Source organism: Lasiodiplodia theobromae (genome assembly GCF_012971845.1).
Source record: "Lasiodiplodia theobromae strain AM2As chromosome Unknown scaffold_59, whole genome shotgun sequence".
Classification (NCBI taxonomy): Eukaryota; Fungi; Ascomycota; class Dothideomycetes; order Botryosphaeriales; family Botryosphaeriaceae; genus Lasiodiplodia; species Lasiodiplodia theobromae.
In genome coordinates this window covers 39,386-62,542 of record NW_023336540.1, presented here as the reverse complement: position 1 = coordinate 62,542, position 23,157 = coordinate 39,386, and the positions used below count along the sequence as shown (strand labels likewise).

General features: G+C 54.7%; 6 protein-coding genes across 6 annotated transcripts; 3 read left to right on the top strand and 3 right to left on the bottom strand.

Annotated features, from left to right (window-relative positions):
- Window positions 1-1,329: 1,329 nt before the first annotated feature.
- LTHEOB_12209 (uncharacterized protein) lies at window positions 1,330-3,209 on the bottom strand (the record flags this gene model as incomplete). Its single annotated transcript, XM_035509051.1, has 5 exons — window positions 1,330-1,686; window positions 1,801-2,169; window positions 2,373-2,615; window positions 2,683-2,829; window positions 3,207-3,209. The coding sequence occupies 5 exons, from the start codon at window positions 3,207-3,209 to the stop codon at window positions 1,330-1,332; spliced, it is 1,119 nt and encodes a 372-aa protein (XP_035365205.1).
- A 9,186-nt stretch (window positions 3,210-12,395) lies between these two features.
- On the top strand, window positions 12,396-12,828 carry LTHEOB_12208 (Antibiotic biosynthesis monooxygenase; the record flags this gene model as incomplete). The annotated part of the gene is made up of 3 exons (XM_035509050.1): window positions 12,396-12,458; window positions 12,508-12,626; window positions 12,684-12,828. The coding sequence occupies 3 exons, from the start codon at window positions 12,396-12,398 to the stop codon at window positions 12,826-12,828; spliced, it is 327 nt and encodes a 108-aa protein (XP_035365204.1).
- A 587-nt stretch (window positions 12,829-13,415) lies between these two features.
- Window positions 13,416-14,496, top strand: LTHEOB_12207 (Integral membrane protein; the record flags this gene model as incomplete). Its single annotated transcript, XM_035509049.1, has 3 exons — window positions 13,416-13,433; window positions 13,500-14,140; window positions 14,199-14,496. The coding sequence occupies 3 exons, from the start codon at window positions 13,416-13,418 to the stop codon at window positions 14,494-14,496; spliced, it is 957 nt and encodes a 318-aa protein (XP_035365203.1).
- A 508-nt stretch (window positions 14,497-15,004) lies between these two features.
- On the bottom strand, window positions 15,005-16,093 carry LTHEOB_12206 (uncharacterized protein; the record flags this gene model as incomplete). Its single annotated transcript, XM_035509048.1, has 2 exons — window positions 15,005-15,471; window positions 15,571-16,093. 2 exons carry the CDS (start codon window positions 16,091-16,093, stop codon window positions 15,005-15,007), a joined length of 990 nt encoding a protein of 329 aa, XP_035365202.1.
- Window positions 16,094-17,150: 1,057 nt separating this feature from the next.
- On the bottom strand, window positions 17,151-20,592 carry LTHEOB_12205 (Peptidase M20; the record flags this gene model as incomplete). The annotated part of the gene is made up of 12 exons (XM_035509047.1): window positions 17,151-17,354; window positions 17,405-17,570; window positions 17,619-17,805; window positions 17,856-17,992; window positions 18,046-18,450; window positions 18,503-18,721; window positions 18,829-18,851; window positions 18,906-18,944; window positions 19,000-19,035; window positions 19,266-20,194; window positions 20,267-20,444; window positions 20,500-20,592. The coding sequence occupies 12 exons, from the start codon at window positions 20,590-20,592 to the stop codon at window positions 17,151-17,153; spliced, it is 2,616 nt and encodes an 871-aa protein (XP_035365201.1).
- Window positions 20,593-20,977: 385 nt separating this feature from the next.
- LTHEOB_12204 (MFS transporter) lies at window positions 20,978-22,917 on the top strand (the record flags this gene model as incomplete). The annotated part of the gene is made up of 7 exons (XM_035509046.1): window positions 20,978-21,136; window positions 21,195-21,400; window positions 21,477-21,617; window positions 21,707-21,824; window positions 21,890-22,690; window positions 22,744-22,821; window positions 22,885-22,917. 7 exons carry the CDS (start codon window positions 20,978-20,980, stop codon window positions 22,915-22,917), a joined length of 1,536 nt encoding a protein of 511 aa, XP_035365200.1.
- Window positions 22,918-23,157: the final 240 nt, after the last annotated feature.

Sequence of the window (23,157 nt, the reverse complement as noted above, 5' to 3'; positions counted from 1 at the left end):
ACAATGATGACTAACAGTGCGGAATTTGTCCGTAACTGCCTGTTGCTGACTCGACGTTGTCCCGTATGGCTCACTCTACAACCACATTTATAACGCAACGGGTGAGGAGCGTTTCAGGCACTTGCCATCATTTTGCAAATAAGAGTCTGGCGCAAGTTGGCTTCTAATGAACCTGATTTTATATTTTGTGCTTGACATAAATGAGTAATACTACCTGGTTTTCTTGGCTCTACTGCATCTCGGATATGGTTACAGGTGCATGAAGTTCCTGCGCCGGAACACCAACTGCCATCTCCGGCGTCCGACCTGCGCCCCCCATCTCTCGGATCATCGAGTCATTAGTCATCTCTGAGCCTGAGTGCGCGGCCTTTTTTGCCATCATTCCATTTGCACCCGTGTTCGCCCTAAGCCGCTTTCTTCGAAGCATATAAAAGATGAAACCGATTAACGCGCAAAGTCCATAAATGCCACCTACAAGAGTTCCAACAATAAGACCCGTCCTACTTGCATGGTGCTTAGTCTGCTCAGTTGTTGTATTCTGCGATGTCGTATACTGCGGATGAAACATCTGGGACACAGCAGCTTCCGTTCATTCAATCTGCAAATTGTTTACAATGATGATGCCAACGCGAGCATTGATCATCACTCAGATCCTACCGTGGCGACAAACAAAATCACACATTGAAGCCATTCCTCACTCCCTGCACTCCAGCCTTCTGATGGTGACATCGTGGTACGAAATAGAAGGGTCGGGTAGTCCGATCCTGGACGCCTTATACTAGAGCAACGATGATGATGTAGGCAGATATGCACTATCTATGGATAAGCTTTCTTGGCTGCACCCTTTGTAGTTAGGTTATTCTCTGTATGGCTCCATCTCGGCCCGTGCTGCCACACAAAGATAACAGCTACATTCCTGTTGCCGTACTTGATGTTTCACTGGCGCTCCCTTAGCAAGCGATATCAATGTCACTGATGCAACGAGCCTGCTTGAATACAAGGTCGCAACAATCTATTGTGACAGATCCAATAATACATAACAAGAAAATATATCTAAATTTACTCTCCGTGCCGTTGCTTCGGCAATCTTGACCCTAACGGCAGACAGATATTTCTCCACCCCGAACCCCTTGTGTCACAAATACCATACACGCCCCCAAGCTAGCAAAGTAAGGACAAACAGCCCAGTCACCTCAACAAAGAGACCGCCACATTAGAAAGAAGGATCCCACCAAAACCAGGAAAAGGCGTCACACAGTCGTTGAAAAAAAAAAATCTCGAGTCAGATTCATGCGGCTTATCACCACCTTCTCATCCTCCTCCATTGCGTCACCCTCCTCCCCTCATCCCACTCTTCTCCTTCCCCTTCTCCTTCCCCGGAAACTCCAACTTAAACCCGGGATCCCTCACCAAAAACGCCTCCCAATCAACCCCGCGCTGCCTCTTCCACACGCTGCCGTCCGGCTGGTGCACGTCCTTGTACTGCTCGGGCTCGAAGGCCTGGCAGTCGGCCCAGCTGCGCACCATGCGGCGCCAGTAACACGCCTCAGCGGCGGGCGTGAGGTACCGGTCGCGGAAGGTCGCCGCTGAGGTCTTGGCGACGCGCTCGGCCAGGGCGGGCCGCGCGAGGTAGTGTTTGATTTTTTCTTCCAGGTCCGAGAAGTCGTTGCGGACGGCGATGTAGTTCTGTTTTGTTGGTTGGTTGGGTCAGCCCTGCATTGCACCGCACCCAGTACCAAGCACCACGCCACCCGGGATACCCATGCCCCACCCCCCACGACCACGGAACCAAACACTCACCTGCTCCGGCCCCTCCTCAACAAGCAAATCATAATAATGCGCCTGATACTCCAACGGCTGATGCACGACAGCCACACTCTCGCAATTCTGCAAATACCTCAACCGCCCGCTCCACGCGATGCCCTCGGTGTGTATCGCGAACATGTACTTGCAGAACTCGGCCATGTGCAGGCGGTGCCCCTTCATCGTCGCCACGTCGGCCCAGCCGTCGGACGACGTGTTGTTGACGACGGCCATGAGGGCTTCGCGCACGCCGTTGTTGATGTTGCCGCGCCACGCCGCCTTCGGGATCTTCAGCGCGAAGGGCTCTTCGATGTGGCGCAGGCGGTCGCGGAAGGAGATGTAGGAGCCTAGGTCCGGGTTGGGGAACTGTGGTGTGGGTGGGTGGTTAGTGGTTGGTGGTTCGGGAATGTGGGGGGCCGTGGGGGGAGGATGGGGGGGATGCGGGGAATGTTGTTTGTTTGTTTGTTTTGCGGGGAACCGTGGTGGAGCGGATGGTTGGCAGTGTTGGGGATGGAGGGGCGGGCTGGTGGGGGATGGGATGGGCAGGGCAGCGCATCTGGATTACTCACAGCCCAACCGTCAAAGTCCGGCGCTACCCAGGTGTTGAGGTTCTTCATCGGGCGGTTCCAGGCCCACACGATGCGGTCGGCCGGCGCGTCCAGCACCGGCGTGTCTTCAATGTCGAGGATGAACTCGACGTTGGGGATGGTGGTTGGGTCGTCAACAGCAATCAAGGCGCGATACAGGCTGGACAGGCCGGCATAGCCGCGCGCGACGTTGCTGGCGCCTTGCATGTAGTCGATGATGTAGAGCTGCGGGTGGAAAGAATGGTCAACATGGGGCCAGGACTGGGAGGTTTTTGCCGAGCGAGTGATGTACCTGGCCGGTGTGGATGAGGACGTGGATTTGCGCGTGCGCCCATGGCTTACGCTCGCGGTATATCTTGACCTGGTCCTGCTTAATGGAACTGGGGCCAAAATGGTCGTGGGCACGGTTGATCTCTGTATAGAGCTTTGGGAAGGCAATCTGACGAGACTGTCAGCCAGTATCTTTGTTGAAGTCTTCCGGGCGGGCGAACGTCGCATTGCTCATCCGTCAACCCCAGATTTCTCGAGTCTCGGATGGGTTCAAAATGCCAAGTGGACCCTTGGCCCCAGAGATGTTTCCATGGCGCGGGCCTGTCCGGCGATGCTAGTCGACGGGGAAGTGCGTTAACAAAAAATATCAACAAAGCGACAACGGCCGAGGCGCAGGCTACGTAGAAAAACATGGACCGGTGCCCCCGCATCCACTTAGGTTTTGTTGACAGCGGCATGACGTGCATACTTGGCTGGTCGGTTGTTTTGATTCAGAAAAAAAAAAAAAGTCCGGAGTCTTCTTGTTGCTGGAGTGCAAATAACCACCATAATCGGTGATGGTAGTAGTGGCGAGACACGAGAACGCGAGCGCGGCGCGAGGGGGAATGTTAAGAATTCCAGGAAGTCTGGGCCAGCGCGTGGTCATTCGCCAAGCTTAATTTTTTGACTCTCGCCATCCTGCTGCGCTCGGCAGGGCTGTGCAGAGAAGGGGTGCGCTGCATTTCGGTAGGCTGGAGTCTCGCACGCCGGGCCGGGGTGCGGAATTTGGCGGATCTGCCATCAAACCAGGGGGGTTGATCAGGACGCGCGGCGACAACTGAGGCAGGGACTGTCGCGCTTCGTCGGCCCGCTGGATAAGCTCGTCGATGACGTGACCAGTGCTGTGTTTCATCCAGTCATGGGTGGTGGCATACCTCGTGTTCGCGGGACCACTCTCGCTATCGCCATGGGATGTGCGGCTGATAGAGCTAGACCTTGAGCCGGCTTCGACGACACGCCTTGCGTGCGCCACTATCACCCCCGGCCTATTGTTAGAAATCCGGTGAAGGGCGGAAGCGGTAGAGATGGCGATGCGACGGGGTGTGATTGGATGTTCGTCCGCATGTGTCAAGGGGGAAGCGGTTCCCGCGGATCGCGGCTGCTTTCGTCCATCAGGTATCCCATGGAATGCAGCCAGTGTCGTTTGCACTAGGCCTCTGCAAAAGATGGCGTATCTGTCACATATAACCGATGCCGCCTTCGCATGCCGGTCGCTTGCTTGCAGGGTACTTTCGTGGCTGTGCCGCGGGGTAAAATTCTTGACTGCGTGCTAGTCTTTATGCAGAGCTGAAGACTGTGTCAGCCCATACAGAGTTTGGTCATCTAACGTAGATGCAGCACGCCGTCTCCTGTACATGCTCCTTGGGATTGCTGGAGCTGATGGATGGATGACAGAACCGGACTCCGCGGCCCGCGCCGAGCGTGTCCGATCAGCGACCACCCTTGGAGGTGGGCCTAAACAGGCCGATGCGTCATGGTGCTTGATTCGCGCAGCCGTGCCGAGTCGGGCTGGATCTGCTCGCAAGTGGCCTGACTGGAACGCTGATAAGGACAGGGTTTCAGGCCGGTGGGCTGGAGACGAGCGGTGACGCAGTGGCCAGACACATCGACGGCCGAAATGAAACGCGAGGCAGATTTGGGCCAGTACCAAGCATTGATCTACCCGTCACCATCGAACCCGTTAAATGCCGCCATGTAGACGCCTGGCAAGCCCCTGACCGGGGTAGCGCCCGTTGAGTCGGGAACGGTGGCGCTTGCGATAACGCTGGCGGCTGTCGAAGGGTGAAAGCTGTTTATTGATTGTCAGAGCAGAAGTCTGGGGTGCAAGGGAGGCATTGTGGGGTTGTGCCAAGTCGCCTTGGCGCACTTAATCTTGCACCCATCGTAGCACGCCAAGAAAGCCAAGCAATGAGTGTAATTCTCTCAAAAATGTGGAGTCTTTATTAAGATCTACCAATCCCTTCAACGATTATCAAACAACCACTTATTCTCTTCCGCATACTTTGACGGAAAAGGCGCGTAACCCTTACAATGCACCACAAAGAACTCACGATCCCGTCGCTCCACTATCTCGCAAATTTCCTCTACTTGCCAGTCCTTCATTTGCAAGAGGCAACCTTCAATCTGGATACTTTCAAGCGTGGCTTCATGCATGAGCAGTACGGCTTTCAGAGTCTCGAACGTCACTCTGGACGAGGTCAAAGCCAGAGACTTCAACTTCGGCATTCGCATCCCATCCCCCAGAATTCCGTTCAGCACTTCTCGTTGATGGCAATCCGAGGACGTTAGGGAGAGACTCTCAAGACCGGGCGCCGCGGCAGCCAGGATGGCGCGCATGTATCGAAACATCGACGGGTGCCTGATGGCCCCATCCACTAACACAAAGTCAGTAGGTTTACGCGAAGGAGAAGGGTTAGCCAGCCACTTACATTGCTCGGTTGACTCCACACGCAAATCAAGGCTCTCCAGCCCGGAGATAGGTTCCAGCTCCCAGGCAAGTGGAGAAATATCAGTCGGCGGTGGTTTTGTCAGTTTCCCACTGCAGGCAGCCTGACTGAACAGCTCCACTTCCTCGAAAGCAAGTTCGGGCAGATGGTTGGCAGCTCTCTGAACCGCGGCCATAACGCAGTGGAATGCCCAAGAAGACATGGGATACTGAGCAGCAAGGGCATGCTCTAATGGTTCGCGGCTGGTAATTACTGGGAAGGCTCTCAGTCTCACCCGTCTCAAGATTCTCAGATTACCGAGGATCTCTGACAATAGACGGATGTGCAACTCGGACTGGCCCCTGACAAGGTTTTTCTGGATGCGGATCGGACAGTCGGCCAATCTTGGATCCTGGTAGCATACGTGTTCCTGATCCGAATCCTCGTCCTCTGTAACAATGAATGGAGACAAGAGGTTGACTGTTAATATACGGCCAGCGAGATCGTAGTTCCGAGACAGCGGGAGAAATGAGCGTAGCCCAGATTCTGTAAGGGTGACAAAGTGGACCGATGGGATGCATTGCGCAAAGACGTAAAATGTTGTCTTCGATAGTCTCCGGCTCGCCAAACGCAATGATTTCAAGTCGTTCGAGCAGAGCCGCTGTGCAATCTCGGTGACGAGCTCTTCGGGAAGCGACTCGATCGACGAGACCTTTCGAGGACCCGGTCCGGCCTTATCATTTTCGATTGATCCCGATGCGGCCTGTTTAGATGTAACATTTGCAGCCCCGGGTTGGGTGTAGTCAATCAACCTCAGCTCTTCCAAAGAATAGTCCTGACATGGGCGCTGGAAGCCGATGTTTTGATAGAGCTCAAATGTACCATACGAAGTATCGAGGTCGCGGAAGAGGGGAACGAAGTCGACTTTGGTTGTGCCAGCGACGTTCTCAGAAACCGGTGGTTGTGAATCGACCGTGTGATAACATGGAAATCGTACCGCGCCTGGACCTACCATAATTCTGAAGGGCAGAATGTGTCTGTGGTGAATGCGCAACTCTATTCGCAGGAGCTTCTCTGGCAATGAGTCTCGCGGCACCCAATAAATAGGTGAGAGCCAGAGCAGGGATTGTTAGGCAACATAAGCCGCCGAGCCGTAGCCGAAGGCAGCAGCGCACCACTACTCAAGGCATCCCAGCTTCAGAACTTCACGCAATGTGTACAGAGTAAGACCCCAGGCATAATTATGCCCCAGCTCTTTTCTTTAAAAAAATAACATATGTGGGTAGCTGAAGCTATCGTCCGGACTTGCATGTAGAATTTTTACACACAACATGAGCAAAACTCCACGCTGGCCATCGACTGCAAGAGCGGACTGTAAAAGCGCGATACCGGAAATTCTCTCGCTTTGATTAGATGGATTCGTTCCAGCTGAAAGACCGGAATATAATTTGAAGGCTGTGCTCCAAAATACCAAGCCAGCTGTGCATGTAAGCGGAGTGTCCTCGCATCTCGAACAATTATTTGAATTGTGTTAATTTCTTTTCGGTGCGTAAAACACCATCAATATACAACAGGCTGACGGGGACAGACAGTGGCCGTCATCTCGCAAAGCTTAGGGAGGGGATCACTCGGCAGAACAAGGCGCCAGGCCATGCCGAGGCAACACCGCGTTCGAGTTCAAATTTCTGAGTAAATACAAATAAAGATAGTAGACGATAATACTCGCACTCTGATAATAGAAAAGACAGAATTCCAAAAGCTCATTTTTGCCGATTTGTGGATCGATCGTCAAGCTCTTCTGGTGACACTGCACGGCGACTGGTGTCTTCACCGTCAAAGTATGAGCGGAACGATGTGCCCAGAGATAGAGGAGAAAGCTGCATGGGAGTACGTAGTGGATCTCCAGGTGATGGCGGGTCCACAAGACTCTGGTGTGTGGATGGAGGACGGTATAGCCGTGATGATGTCAAATCTTCGGACAGAGCCAAAGAGCTCCGATGAAGGGAAGGACCGACGGACAAGCTCCAGTTCGCTTCAGGCTCAATGGCCTCTGGTTGGTTGTTGGAAGGGTAGTCCTCATGGTCCTGCTGGTCCTCTTGGCTTTCCAACAATGGTTCTTCGCCTCGCTGTGATGCGTTCCCGTCTCCACCATTTATCAACAAACCATTGTTCTCACTTGAATAAGGCCAAGCTGGATCATCTTCTTGAGCAGGTAGATCATCCCAGTTGCGTCGAACCACACCGTCGCCAATGTCAATGCCCCACCTCCATCGAGCAGTGTTCCCGGACTTCGTTTTCCACCAGCCGAGTTCAGCTGTCTCCAAGAATATCTCGGATTCTTTGGCTCCTGAGGAATCCGGGCTCTCTTCCCGTAGTCTCTGCACAAGCCGGCTACCTGCGAGCAGAGAAAGCCGAGCTGCGATGGAGTCTGGCTCTTTCGGCAGAAGAGCTGGACCCGAAAATCGGAAAAATATCCAGACAACGCAACACAAGACAGTTCCGAGAAGTGATTCAAGAATGATGGTAGTTCGGAGATCCTGACGTATGCGAGGGCGGTGCATGGAGAGGGTGCCGGGCCGAGTGACAGTTGCGTTCGGCGTCTGCGTGAAGTTGGTCATGAAGGACCTCATCTCAACTATAATTTCCGTCTGGTAGGCTGTCAGCATTTGTTCAGCCGCCTCCCGTAGCCCCTCGGGATCTAAAAGCCTCGTCAGGTTGTGCATTTGGTATTCTCCATAGGTTGCTAGAAGCTCGAACATGTTTGCGCTTATTCCAACTGCCGGCCAAAGAGACGTGCCATACAGCGTACCGAGCTGATCGATACCAGAGTCGTCGATTGAACCCGGGTATGGGGGAAAGAACCAGTCTGGGATGCCATTATAAGTTCCCCGATACGACAAGGAGCTTCTATCGAATCTGGACGGACGCCAGGGAAGTTTTACAACTGTGCCGTTGAGACCAGACCTTGTCGACCGAGTGAAAATAGCACTCACATCTACCAAACTTAAATTGGAAGTACATATAACCGCTCGGATCGATGGCAAAGACGAGTTGAAAATATTTGGTAGGATTTCGGATCCTTCGTCGGGGAGAGGTGTATTATTGAAGACTGGTTCGAGCCAGGGAGACCAATCCACAATCGTAACCTGATAACCATCGGAATCAAAATAGGCGTCTCCTTGATACCGATAATGAAAGTCGCCGTCACAGGGGGGCCCGCTGATAGAGAAATAACTAGACATCCTCGGGCTCGGAAGAGAACCTTGTACATTGCAACGGCTTGTAGAGCAGTTATATGTACCCCGAGAGCAGTCCATAGGTCCACCATCAGACATGAGCTGGAAGTCCTCTGAAGAAAGCATGTCGCACCGTGGATTCACAGCGATGGCAGGAACATTGATATGGATCTCATCTCCTATCGCCGAGACTTGGTCCATTTCTGTCGGCCAAGCGCTAACATTCGAAAGGACAAGATTTTCAAGTATCCCATCTCTCTGAGAGGCTCCAAATCCTGGGGTCTTTGACCACTTTGCGTATTGTGCGGCTTGCTGTACCATCGTGTCTGCAGAGGAATACGTCTCTCCGCCGTAATGATCAAATTTAATATCTCGATCATATTCTGTGTAGGTCTTTTCCAGGTTTTCCATGAGGCTTTGGTCGATTGTGAACTCAAATGTTCTGTTGGTGGTCGCCAATTCGGGATAAAAGAGACCTGCAGCCACGATCTTTACGGTTGGAAAGATCAGAACTATGAGTGAAGACATCGCTACTGCAAACATGGAAGATTTTAAGTTCCATAGAAGCCGAAAGCTTGGCCTGTCCTTGATGTTGAACAGCAAAGGCTGCTTGTCGAGTGGATGATTCCTGAGGGTATAGTATGATGTTGCAGATCGAACAGCAGAATCAATGCCGGAGCATATATAGCTGAGCAATATAAGGGTAGCAGATGTTGAATATTGAGAAAGCGCTGACGACATCTCAGATTCATGGCAGAAGCCATAGTGAACTTTCGACTGCTGTTGGAGAACCGCAAGCGAGATTATTACCGCGAGAAAGGCAGTGACTATTCCTGCTTGTGAGACTGCCCTGAAAACGGCAGGACGCCATCCATGATGGTGTTCAAATTGTGCATCAGTCGACGAGTCCCCAAATTCGGCTTCCGCTTGAATTTCGAGGCGTGTAACTTCAGCTCTCGAATTAGACCTCCACCGTGTTGAGGAGAGCGCTTTTCGAGTCTCATTGTCGGAAATGGTGGAATATCCTGAGACATTTTGCTCCACCTGAGCTTCGGAAGCAGCCAAAATTATAGCCACCGTTGCTATTGGGCCTGGGTTCTCTGTTAGATGAGTTTTGGGCCTCAGAATAGTTGCTTGTAGAATGAAAACTAGTCCAACTACAAGTAGGACAAATTGTAATGAGCGGAGAGAGAAGCCCCGAATAAAGAGCCTGGAGCTTGTTGATGTGATGAAGCCTGGTGTAGGCTCTGATTCGTTTCTTCTAGCAAATGCATTGACAATTTGCGCCAGGGTAGCACTTGAAAAATTCGAGACATCAGATTCGAAAGTTGTAGGGTTGTTGATATACTTTCTTTCGACTGTGGAATTTCTGCCCACGTTGAGAGCTGAAAAGAAGGAATCCACCCCGTAATATTTTGATGGCATATATAATGCATACTCTGTGTCTGCTGTATCCCACGTGGCGTGCCTGGAGTCGGTAGGGTTGAGAAGATATAGCAGAACTGATTCTATTGAGGGATACACGTTGACAGATTTGGTTGGTGAAGTCGGCTCGTGATATATAGTTTCTCCAGTACTGGCATTCGCCCTGATAAATACTTCCTGCGTGGAGAACTTGGCATTGCAGAGGAGTGCTGTCGTGGATAAAGCAGATATCTCGCCTTTCTGAAGACTGTTATAGTCTCCGTGAGACTGAATGTCATGGCATTTTTGTGAGCTATTCAATGCTTCAGGAACAGCAATAAAGGCCAGAATCCGTTGATCATTCAGGGCTCCTGAGCAACTGGTGACATTAAGCCAGGCCTGTGTGCTATGATAGCAGCTCTTGATTTCCCAGTTTATCGGGAGAGAACACCCAGCCAGAGCAATATCTTCCTGGTTGGCTTCAAGAATGAATGGTTTATTGAAGTCGCCGCTCTCCTCTTCCTGTTTATATGCAATGCGCAAATGATGGCACTCCATATTTGCTGAGAAAGCGTCGACATGAGCTTCAATAGAGGCATTTTCCAGGATGAGGTCTTGAGACGCTGGCGCGAATGAATCAAAAGCATAGTTTTCATTCGACCATGGCGCTGAATGCCCTCCTGGTAGACGTTCTACTGCGACAGCTGCATATGGAATGTTCCCAAGATGATCCTTTGGAATCGCGAGAGTTCCATTTGGGTAGACTAATGTTCCATTGCTGAGGTCGAATTGAGATGTCTTTCGTAATATGGCCGGCTCCTTGACCTCCGCGAGCAGCTCCACGTATGTCAAAGAGTTGGTTGCAGCAACTGCAGCCCCGCAGAGAAATCCAGTCAGAAGTCCGAGGAACATAGCCCAGTGCCTCTTCTTGAATGCGGCAAACGCTGCCATGACTTCAATCTGGTGGATGTAATTCAGGAAAAGAGATTCGGACGGTTCGGCCCAGCGGTCGCGGCTAAGGATTGACCAGGGCATGATCATCTTGATGTCCCAAACAATCGACTTCCAGGTGATTCCGAGAGCCACAGCTACAGCTGTTGGTAGATAACGAATTGGAATAACCAGGATGTTGTTATCGCTTCGGATGCCATGGCTCTTCTCCATCGTCTGATAAAGAATCTCGAGCACAACGATCAAAGCGAAACATAGACCAGCCATCGGAATAGCACGGGTCTTGCGAAGCATTGAAGGAACCCACTCCGACTGTGTGCTGCTTTTTCCTGGAGCTTGGCGGTGCCAGGCTGTTTTAAGAATTGTTCGAAAAGATGGGAAAGAGATGCGCATTTTGAGGTTGCAGTATTCTGAGTCTGATAGTGGTAGAATAGATCATTCTTGTGGTGAGTCTATTGCGAGTCGGTCAGCTTGTCGCTTTTTATAAGCATATCAGGCCTCCCGGCCTTGTGCATAAATAGGACACGGTCGAAGCAGAAGCAGGGCACGCTTCAGAAAGACACAGCCCCATAACAGCCTTGCGAACGAAAAAGAAATAAATATAGCAGAGCTACAGTTGTACGAAGGACTGCACCTTTTTCTAGTCGCGCTCCACAAAGACAAAAGAGGGTGGGGGCTGGGAGGGAATATTAGGTTGTGATGCGCTTCTTGTCATACAATCATCGTACACTACAAGAATCGAAGTCAGAGCGAGAGAAACTACTATTACATGCTTATAAAATCTAATAGTGGGATGCACCTACAATCAGCAGCCAACAATTCCTAATAGAAAAGACTTATTAATAGATGCTCGCCTTTTCAGCTCTAATGCGAGACGAGCGAATCTCTGTAAGGCTGAAACGGCCCCAAAAGGTAGTAGTACATTAACGCAATTCATGCTCTCAGCCTCGCTTAGCCACACTCCGCGCTACGACCAAGGAATTGTTGACAGGGTTCAGAGGAAACACAGCCAGGTGCGGGGTCGCCGTAAGCATGCTTGTACAGAGGAGTCTTACACCTAAAGGCTAGCATAAAGAATAATAATGCTATAAAATTATAGGCACATATGCCTCGGCAATTCCCTTTACCGAACGAAACGCATGTACGTAACAGAAGTCATCGTTAAGATGAAAACGTATTGTTCTAAATACTATCTTCACATCACAACATGTCATATCCTCGCGCAGCACCGTGAATACCCTGCCACTCAATCGCCCCCCTCCAGTGCTGACGCCCCCAGTTATCTATGTACTAGTCATCATGTTCTTCCAGTAATGGTTGTTCGTCCCACTGTGACGTGTTCTCGTCTCCACAATTTGTCGGCGAGTCGTGTAAACTTACTATTTATCAGCTGACAAGATATAGTGGAGATATGTCAAAAGCGCCCCTCTTTTTCCGATACGTAAATAAAAGACTCCTATCCACTAGCCAATAGCGGCCTTGATCAGCCTAGGGCTGGTAAATATGATTGGCTGCTAGCTTTATACGATAAGTCTCCGATAGATTCGGGTTACTTCTACACCGATGCCGATAACGGGTCACTTCAACTCTGACTCGTTTATCATTTAAAACTATATATAGAGTACAAGTCGCTTTCGACTTTTTTACCCTGCACTTTCTTTTTTAAACAAAAAAACACAATGGCGTCCAAACAAATCCATTTCATTGCTGTCATGTATCCGGACCCGGAGAAGGTCGACAGGGTACGTTAATCTTTACTCTCGTATTCTTATGTCGACTTACTTTTAGTAGTTGGTCGAGATTATCGAAACTCTTTCGGCATTCGTTCACGATCATGAACCTTTTGTTTGGCAGTATGAGTTTTATAAGTCCACGGAAGATAATCGACCGGTCATAGTCGTCACTGAACGGTAAGAACTCGCTTTTCGATGGTTACTATTGATGACTGACTTCATTGCGATATTTAGGTTCTCCGACCAGGCTCACATGGACATTCACATGCAATCCGAGGCATATCAGAAGTTCAAGCAGGTCCTTGCCGATGAGAAAATATGTGTTCAGGATCACAAGCTTTACTTCCTATCGCAATTTGCTGGTTGGAAGCGAACTTAACAACTCTTTACGTAAAATTCGACCTTGGTCTTTGGATGTAGTGGTGCTATAGTTTCCTCGCCTTTTTTTCCTCCTTAGGAATCTTAGCGCATAGTAGTGCCAAAATAACATTTGATTCTCCTACTTACCGAAACTGACCTACAAAGATATGTATGATTAAATTTTCGATAGGGACCGAGTAGAATTCGCGTTGGTTTCTACGCAGCCCGGGTCGGTTGCTCTGTTCGTGATCAGGTATACCGTGTTCATCACCTGGGAAGCCTTCTCGTAGTGAAACATTTTCTCCACAGTTCCGGACGCATGCGGACACCAGGTTTTGAACAACAAGGCTTTAGTGACCACAGTAAATCCGTTTCAGCGATCATGAAAGCCTTAAGCAGGCCTTGTGCCATGGATTCAAGTACATCACCGTTCAGTGCAATATCCTTCTGCCTAGCTACACTCACCACCGCATTCTGATTTTTATCTAGGCCATCATCCACCCTACAGAGCCTTTTCCTCTGAGATTCTCAAATGCCAAGATCAGAAGTCTCAGCTTGAGAAGAGAAGGTATCACAAGAGGGGGGGCAAGTCACCTTCGCCACGCCATGTCCTCCCACAACACCGTACAACCACCCCACAACCCACCCACCCACCCCCCCTTCCTCCCCCACCACTAACCCCCTCACCAGTCCTCCCCGCCCTCCCGCGCCCCCCTCATCCTCCTCGGCAACATCCTGCCCCAATCCCTCGCCACCCTCTTCGTCCTCGCCCGCATCACCACCAAATCGCTCCTCAGCCACACCTGGGGGCCCGACGACACCACCCTAACACTCTCCTGGCTCAGCTCGCTCGCTTTGACCGTCCTCTCCTGCCTGCAAACCCGCTACGGCGCCGGCCAGCACCTAGCCACCGTGCCCCTCTCGAACGTCAAACCCAGCCTCCAACTGGCCTACGCCACGCTCCTCCTCTACAACCTAACCCTCTGCCTGACCAAAGTCTCCGTCTCCCTCTTCTACCTCCGCGTCTTCGCGGACCGCTGGAACAAGCACCTCAGCCTCGCGGCGCTGGCGTTCGTCGTCGTCTACACGGTGCCGCTGGAGGTCGTGTCGATCGCGCAGTGCCGGCCCGTCGCCGGCGTGTGGGATAGGGCGCTGGTTGCGGAGGGGAAAGCGAAGTGTATTGATACGATACCGGCGTTCTACACGAGCGCGGTGTGTAATATACTGGCGGACGTGTGGCTGATCGGGCACGCGGTGCCGCGCGTGTTGGGGCTGCAGATGGGGAGGCGGCAGAAGGGGCTGCTGTTGTTTTTCTTGTCGCTGGGATGGTTGTATGTTCACCGTGCAGTAGGTGCTTGGGATCGTATATGGCTGACGGGCTAACTGCAGGACCATCATCGCCGCCATCATCCGCGCGGTGCGCATCTCGACCATCCTGCGCTCGGCCGACAAGACGTGGGTGTCGTACGACAGCAGCATCTGGTCGGCCGTCGAGGTCGACGTGGGGCTGATCTGCGCGTCGGCGCCGGCGACGTGGAAGCTGGTGAAGAGGGTGGCGCCACGGTTTGCGGAGGCTATGACGAGCGGTCGTTCATCGTCATCGGGTCGAGGAGGAGGAGGAGGAGCAAGCGGCAGCAACGGCACTGATGACGCATTGAACGATGTTGGAGGAGGAGGACCGCAGTAAGCGCAATGTCTTTTCTTTCCTTCATTTTTTTTTGTTTCGTTGTTGGTTGTGATACACATTCTTATTTGTACACACACACACATACAGGAGTAGCAGCAGCGACGACTCCACCCAAGGACACTCGTCAAAGAACAACGACATGAGCGGCGACCTGCCATAAACCGACGAAAGAGCTATAGGAAAAAAAGAAAAGAAAAAAGCAAAATCCAATGGTATCTCAAATTTCCAGGGGACTCCCGGCAGGCGCCCCCGTCCATCATCGTAGCAGATTTCCCGAGGAAGAAAGAAAGAAAGAAATAAAGAAAAAGAAAACAGAAGAGGAGGAGGAGGAAAAAGAAAAAAAAGCGACAAGAAGATGGCACCATGACTCCCACCCCCCGACCACTACTCCGCCCCTCATTTCGTACAGTCAGTGTTCTGTTTCTTCCCTCCACCACCCATTAAAGAAGTGCAGTCATTTTTTTCAGCCACGTTCACGCACTGAAGCACTACTCATAATCATCCCTCCTCACTCAGCAACATACCCCACCGGAAACGTCAACGACACATGCCTCGGCTGCACAATCGTCGCCCTACCCCCGTCCTCACCCGCACCCGCCGCATCCAACAACCGCGCGGGGTCCTCCTCGCCCTTCTTCACGACCTTGACGAGGCCCGGCTTGATGACCGTGACCTTGCGCGGCTCCTCGTCGAGCCCCAGGTTGACGGGCTCCCAGACGTACGCGAAGGTGGACGGCTGGGCGAAGACGAGGGCGGCGGCGCTGGCCGCCTCCTCGCAGATGGCGACGAGGTCGGCGCGCTGCTCCGGAGCGCCGGGCATGCTCTCCCACGGCGCGAAGGCGCCGCCGATGCGGTCGGCGATGGCACGCGTGGCCTGGGTGCGGGATTGCTTGGCGAGCGGGCTGATCGAGGCGGCCGAGGTGGGTTGGAGGTACGACGTCAGGACGCGCCAGTGGGCGAAGGCTTCGTCGAAGGCTGTGGAAAAGCAAAAAAGTTAATTTTCTCAACGGCGCTGCAGGGGGGAAGGAAATATCCGCAAAGGGGGAATCCAAAAAAAAAAAAAGCAAAACTCACCATCATCCGCATTGTCCTGCCCCTTCAGCGCCTGCGGCAGACTCGTCGCCCACGGCGGGAGCAGCGAATTCCTGCCGCCCTCGTCCATCGTCATCGACTGCTGGATCAGGAACGCGATGCAGTGCTTGATCAGGCTCGTCGGCCGGCAGACCAGCGGGTTGGGCCGGTTGCTCTGCACGAGGTCGATGGGCGACGACGGCAGGTGCGGCGTGCCGACGAGCATCAGGCACGCCTCGTGCGTGGAATCGAGCTCGAGCGATGTCTTGTCGCGGTAGTACTTCTCGACGTACACGTCGATGCTGTCAAAGACGCCCGACACGGCCGCCCCGATGGTCGCGTCGGCGGCCGGCTTCGGCAGGCGCGATTCATAGGCTGGCCGCGGCGGAGCTGCCGGCGCTGCCGGAGTGTTGTTCGTGCCGGATTTCTCGTTCAGCGTGCTCGTCTCGGCGTTGCCGTGCTCGTCGGTCGTGCTGCCCGCGCCGGTCGGCTTGCGCGGGCCGAAGCAGGAGAAGAGGGAGGACATGGCGTCGGGGGGTGGTGTGTCGCTGGGTGGCCTTGGGGGAAGCTCGTGCGGGTTCTGCTTTCGACGACGCGGGAGGACGGGAAAGGGAGGGTCGATGCTCTCGTTTGTAAATCGTGCGGGGTTGAGCTGCTGCTGCGCTCTTCAATGCGACCAGTCTTCGACTCGAGTGAGGGAGAAGCGCATCAAGAAGGAAAAAACGGCTTTAGGGAGCGCACATGTTTTTCAATGCGCCCAGGAGAAAAGGATCGCGCAGCTTTCGCGCGGCGTTCCCGCTTCCCCGCGGCGACACTTGCTTTGCTCTGCTCCCTCTAAAGGGGGGCATGGACCAGCGCCGCCGCTCCCCCGATAAGCTTCTAGCGTACGTCCAGAGTGCAGATTGCGCCCTGAGTTAGACTGGATGCGGCCTGGTGCGCCTGCTACCACCGAAGCCATTTGGATTGTTAGTGGCTCTTCAGCTTATTGGTTCTTAGTCATGGCCTCGCACATCGTCTGGGCCCGGGCTCCTTTGCGGCGGCCGCCCACGACACATCCCCATTTCGTCCGGCACGACTGTTCCATGCCCCCCGGGGGCCAAATGCAAACTGACGTGCAAGCTTGCCCATCAATCCTTCGGGAAGACACTGTTTCGGTGCAGCAAGAGGGCGGTGGGAGCAAAAGCGTAAAGAATGCAAACGTTTTCCGGACCGGGTCGGTGTTGATGCGGTTGGCCGCCACCCAATTTCGGGAGCGCCATGTCGTCGGCGCGCTGTGACCAGCCCGCTTTCTATGTACAGCAACGCGAAATAGACTGTGGGACCATGTTAGGCCGGAAGCTGCTCCGATCGTCGCTTATCTCAGAAGCACGGTACTGCTAAAACCATCAACCTAACCGGGCCTGGCGGGCCAAACTCAGCAGCGAGTATCCGAGTCGTGAGAAGGGGTGCAGCGGAAAAAGTACGTCGGCGCAACGATTAACCGGGGGCAGTAGTCAGGGACAGCTCGTGTTGCTTAAGTGGCTGGCAGTTGGGGGAAGCATCCCGGGGTTTCCTGCACGCCACGCGCCACATCCCGGCAAGCTTCAGCACGCTGAGACGCATTCCTCAATCAACCCCTTCGTCCACTCGGCATGCGAAAAGGCGCGGGCATTTTCGAAGGCATCCCGCGCTCTTTCTAGAATCTCGGCGATGGCTGGCACGTTGACCGGGAGCCCGGTCGCTTGCCGCAGCGCCACAACCCGCCTCAGGAATGAAAGGGCCGCCGTCAGCGTCATGCTCGAGTAGTCCTGGGCAAGTCAGCTAGCGTATCACATCTCCGACAAGCATATTGTCTCACAATGGTGTAACGCAGGCTTTGCGCTAGGGCCTTGGAGTCGAATGCAGTCGACAGCAGAAGGAAGGCTGCATCGACGGCGGCGTTGACGGCGGCTAATGCGAAATGCTCGGCTTCGTGGATAGCGCCCGATAAGGTACCGCCATCAATGACGCGGCCGTTGATGTATCTGTGCATAGTCAGCCGGCGTCGCAGTAAACTGTCCGGTCCAACGCACAGTCGAGCAAAGGCGTAGGGTATCACCAGTCGGTTGCGGTCCTGGGGCTTCGAAAATGTCTGGTAGAGAGGGTCGATGGAGTTGTGTACGCGGTGGAACCAGGTGTCCAGGGCAGCGTTGAGCGCCACCAGCTGAGCCTCCTGCTCTGGAATCGACAGGTCGCCGAGTGCATTGTTCTTTCCTTCGACTGCGCGCGTGAGAGCTGCTCCATTCCCAGAGAGGCTAATCGGAGCTCACCAATTATCTTGAACAGCTCCAGGTACGCCATTATGCGCTGATCGACAGGCCTACTGAATGGCGACAGGGCTAAATGTCGGGCTAGGTCTGTGTATCGTTGGCTGCTCTCAACCAGGTACGGGCGAGAGGTATTCGCCCTGGTTTGAGGTCAGAAAGGGCAACGGACGGGTCGGGCCAATGGAAGACACACATCATCTCATAGGTCAAGATGGAAAGCCATGTCCTCGCCCTCTCGATCTCATCGCGATCCATCGTCTTCGCCTCGTCGGGCAAGCGCAAGGCATCTTCGTGCAGCCCCATTTCGTAGGCGAGCGTAATGACCGTACCCCACAGGCGGTCGGAGCGATACCAGGCGCAGATCAGCATGATGCCCCTCAGGGCCAGCAAGCTCGGCGCCGGGCCGAAGGCCACGGACGAGATGAGGGACCTCGCTTCAGTGAGGCATTTCTGGTGCAGATCGGCCTCGCGAGAGGATGATGCGCGGGATCCAACGGCGCACACTGCGGCCAGAAGGATGGGTTCCTGGCGGATGACGTCGAGGGTCTCCGGAATGCCGTCGAAAATGGCGACCGTGTCGTTGCATTGTGAAAGAAACCTGCAATGGTCAGAGATGGGCAGCCACCGATGCGGAATGAGGCGTTGCTGACGTCTCGAACAGCTGGACGCATTCGTCGTCGGTGATGATTCCTCGCGCAACCAGATCTTGGTGAGATGCAGAGGATTGCCAGGGACCAGCAAGATTACTAAACTCGGGGCGATCAGCGTAGGAGCGATGCGCAGGCTTCGACGTCAATTCGGCTCGCATGCCCTCAACAACGTCGGTGAGGCGGGCAAGCTGGGTCTCCAGCCTCGCAAAACGGTCAGATCTGAGCAAGTCAGCACCATGTGAAGCTTAGCGTAGCTAATTTCTCTCACTGCGCATCATCGGGACCGGTGGCGGCCCGCGTTATCGCTCGCGGCTGCACGAACTGACAGTCTGCTCCGCTGCTCTTGCATCTGTCGCTGCCAATCAGCTGGACGCATCTCAGGCGGGATCTACAACGAACGAACCGCTGGCACGGAATGCTGGCCGGACCCGCGCATTTGACTCTGCAGGCTGGGTCAGCCACAATCCTCCGACCCGGCAGCTGGACGACTGACGCACTTCAAGCGGCGGCACCTCAAGCATGCGGCGAGTGAGCTGTCGTCCCGCTGTCAGCTAGTAATCTCGGAGCCTCCCGACGCGGGAGCAACAGCGGAGTGACAGACCGAGGGTTCGGGTCGGACATGGAGGTGAAGTCGACAAGTCGGGGCGGTGGGGTGAGATTCGCGGTTGATTTTATTCTTCGCCGAACCGGCAACCACTTCTTATCGCTACCTCGCTATCTCTCTTCCCGCCCGCTTCATGGCCTCCTCCCACTCGGCCCGCACCTCGCCGTAGAAGCCGTCGTCCACCAGCACCTCATATCCCACCAGCGCATTCGCCTTGCCCGCCTGCAGCGCCTTCTCGTGCGCGAAGGTCGTCCCCGCCGCCTCCTGGAACTTGGGCGTGTGCGGCGGGCCGGCGGCGTCGATGCGGAACATGGGCTGGATGCCGGGGCAGACGTACGTGACGTTGCCCATGTCGGAGCTACCATTCTGCTCGTGCTTGCGCGCCGCCTCATCAAGCGGCACCATCTCGTCGGGCGACATGCCGAGCCTAGCCAACATGTATTCGCGGTACCGCCCCGCCAGCGCCACATTCGTGACCACATCCTCGTACAGCGCGTCCCAGCACAGCTCGACCTCGCAGCCCGCCGCCGCCGCCGCGCCCGTGAACACCGGCTCCACCCTTTCCCGCAGCCTGTGCAAGCCCGCCGTGTTGCGTGCGCGGATACTAAAAGTACCCTCCGCGTAATCCGGCACCACGTTCGGCGCCTCCCCCGCCTTCAATATCACCCCCTGCACGCTCTCGCCGCCGTCCTTGGTCGTGTTCAGGTGCTGCCGCAGCCGCGCGATGCCCTCGTACGCGCCGACGATGGCGTCGCACGCGTTGCGGCCCTCCCACGGCGCCGCGGCGGCGTGCGCGCTGCGCCCGCGAAAGTACGCGCGGAACTTCCACGACGCCTTGGTCGCGCACACGGGCGTCGAGAAGTCGGGCATCGGGTGCGTCATCAGGCACGCGTGGGCGTCGCGCCACGCGCCCCGCAACGCCATGTAGTACTTGCCGCCGCCCGTCTCCTCGGCCGGCGTGCCGACGACGAGGACGGTGCCGGCGGTTTGCGTGTGGCGCAGGGCCGCCGCCGTGCCGAGGGCGGAGGCGAGCGTGCTGGTGGCGATGAGGTTGTGGCCGCAGGCGTGGCCGATCTTGGGGAGAGCGTCTACGGGAGGTATAGGTTAGCGGGTGAGTGTTCTGCGAGCCGGACTGGGGAGGAGGAGAGAGGGAGGTGTACCGTATTCGGCATTGTATGCTACGGTTCGGCCGCCCTCGCCGACGGTGAAGCGGGCTTCGAAGGCGGTCTCAATGTCGTAGACTGACCGCTTCACTGTCCAGCCTTGGCTCTCGAACCAGGTTGTGAGCAGCTTGAATGCTTTGAATTCTTCGTATTTCGTCTCTGGGTTGTTGTAGATCTATCAATTCTTGTTACTATCCTGTCTGCATTCTTGTAATATGGTGACTGTTTACCTCGAGATTTAAGCGCCGCAGCTCATCGCTTGCTGTGTCAATGGCTTGGCAGATATGGTCGATGACCTCGGGAGAAAGCTTGGACTCGGACATTTTTGGGAAAGATCTCGTGAACAGGTCTGGATAAGACGAAAAAAAGTCTTGGAAGATGCGGGGTAGCCGTCTTGTTATACGCCAGAGTGAATTTGCGATTGTCATATGGGGTTGTAACTGAGTACAGGGACATCGGCCGGGCCGCAGCCGATACCCCTGTCGCCCCGACCCAATAGCCACCTTCCACCCCAGACTTTCCTCGGGATGTCTGCGATAAGGCCGCACCGCCATCGTGCTGTATGAAAAGACCGCTCTCCGGCACGATGTAGGGCAGCCAGAACCACAGTCTTGCATTCTCTTCTTCCCTGTCCGAGCATTAACCTGCTCCACAGATCCCCTCAGTCCCTGTACTGCTGTTCCAGGCGGTCCCCGGCCCTCTCTAGCCATGGAGACCAAGACTGAAAAGCCTTCAGACATGGGTGGCAAACCTCATGCCGACGACATCGGCGTCGCAGTCGTCGCGGAAATCGGCGAGGTCGAACACTTCACCGAGGAAGAGGATCGGGCAGTGCGATGGAAGATCGACCTCCACCTCATGCCTCTGGTCAGCCATCCCATTCCCCCATCAGGCCACGGATATTGCTGACAGGAGAAAAAAACAGCTCATGGTCACCTACCTTATCCAATTCCTCGACAAGTCCTGCATCTCGTACTCGGCGCTGTGGGGAATGCGCCAGGACGTCGGCCTGCACGGCAGCCAGTACTCGTGGCTGACGACCATCTTCTACATCGGCTATCTCATCGCCGAGTTCCCGCTCAACTACCTCTTCCAGAAAGTGCACATCACCAGGGTCTGCGGCGTCATCATGTAAGCCCTCCCCATCCCCATCCGCTGTCGTACATGTTCAGTTTTTTCTTTCTCCAATCGGCTGACGCTACTTCAGTGGTCTCTGGGGCACCGTCCTCCTGTGCATGGCGGCCGCCGACGACTTCGCCGGCTTGATGACGACTCGGTTCTTCCTTGGTGCGTTGGAGGCCGGAGTCAGTCCTTGCTTTGTGCTTCTCACAACCATGTTCTACAAAAGGTCAGTTACTAGCGGGACCCGGTGCGGCGCTGCTTCGCGGCGGCAACAATGACAACGAGAGCTCCTTGCTAACGGAAGATCCAATCCAGATCCGAACAGCCGCTCCGCACGGCGATGTGGTTCTCGATGAACGGCATGGCGCAGATAATCGGCGGGCCCGTCGCCTACGGCATCGGCTACATCGACAACGCGCTGCCGGCCTGGAAAGTGAGTTCTCTTGCACCTCCCCCTCTCTCTCTCCCTCCCAACCATCTAACACACAAATCCCACAGTTCCCCTTCATCATCTTCGGCGCCCTCACCGTCGCCTGGTCCCTCCTCTTCACCCTCCTCGCGGCCTCCAACCCCACCGCAGCCCGCTGGCTCACGCCCCGCGAACGCGCCATCGCCGTCGCGCGCCTCGCCTCCAACAACACCGGCCTCGACACGCGCGTCTACAAGCCGCACCAAGCGCTCGAGGCGCTGACCGACGCCAAGTGCTGGCTGCTGTTCCTCTTCACCATCGCGTCCAACATCCCGAACGGCGGTGTCGTGGCGTTCGGGCCTTTGATCGTCGAGGGGTTCGGGTTCAGCACGCTCGGCACGACGCTGCTGGGCATGCCGAGCGGCGGAGTGCAGATTGTGGCGTTGTGGGTGAGTGGGTGGATTGCCGGGAGGTTTACAGGAAAAAAGGGAGGGGCGAGGGTGGGGTTGATGCTTGGGGGGATAGTGGTGGCGTTGGTGGGGACGGTGTTGATGTATGCGATTCCCGAGGGTGAGGAAGGGGAGGAGGAGGGGGGCAAGGGGAAGTATGGAAGGCTGATTGGGTATTACCTCCTCCCCGGGTTCAGCGCGACGTATGTCCTCAGTCTGGGGTTGATCCAGGCGAATGTGGCGGGGCGGACGAAGAAGGGGACGGTGACGGCGGCGCTGTTCGTCGCGTATTGCGTCGGCAATGTCGTGGGGCCGCAGCTGTTTTTCAGCCACGAGGCGCCACATTATCGGTCGGGCTTCGTGGCCATGATTGTGTGCTTTGCGGTGCAGGCGGGGGTGTTGGTGGTGTATTGGGTGGTGTGCAGAAGGGAAAATCGGAAGGTGAGTTGTTTGAGGGATGGATTTTGGGTGATGTTTGCTGACTTTTTTTACAGCGTGATCTTGCGTACGGCCAACCGGACGGTGATGCGGGCAGGGAGAGTATTGAGCAGGGGTTGTCGGATTTGACTGATGTAAGTTGTGGACGGTGTTGGTGTTTTCTCCGAAGATGCGTGCGTGCTGACTTGTTGCTGCAGAGAGAAAACCCGCACTTCAGATACGCTCTGTGAATGATGCGTCGGCTGGGGAAAATGTGGTTGAGTATCAAGAAAAACGACATGACTTTGGGTGTTGCTCTGATGACTACGGGGTTTTGCATTTGCTATGAAACAGTGACGGTCATTCAAAATTGTTGGATTCTGGGGATGTTTTCTTTCGATTTTGGTTTTTTTGTTAGTTTGAACTTTGGCGTACGCGTAAACTGCATCGATCGCATCGCCTTGAACACGTTATCTGTTCCACTCCTGTTT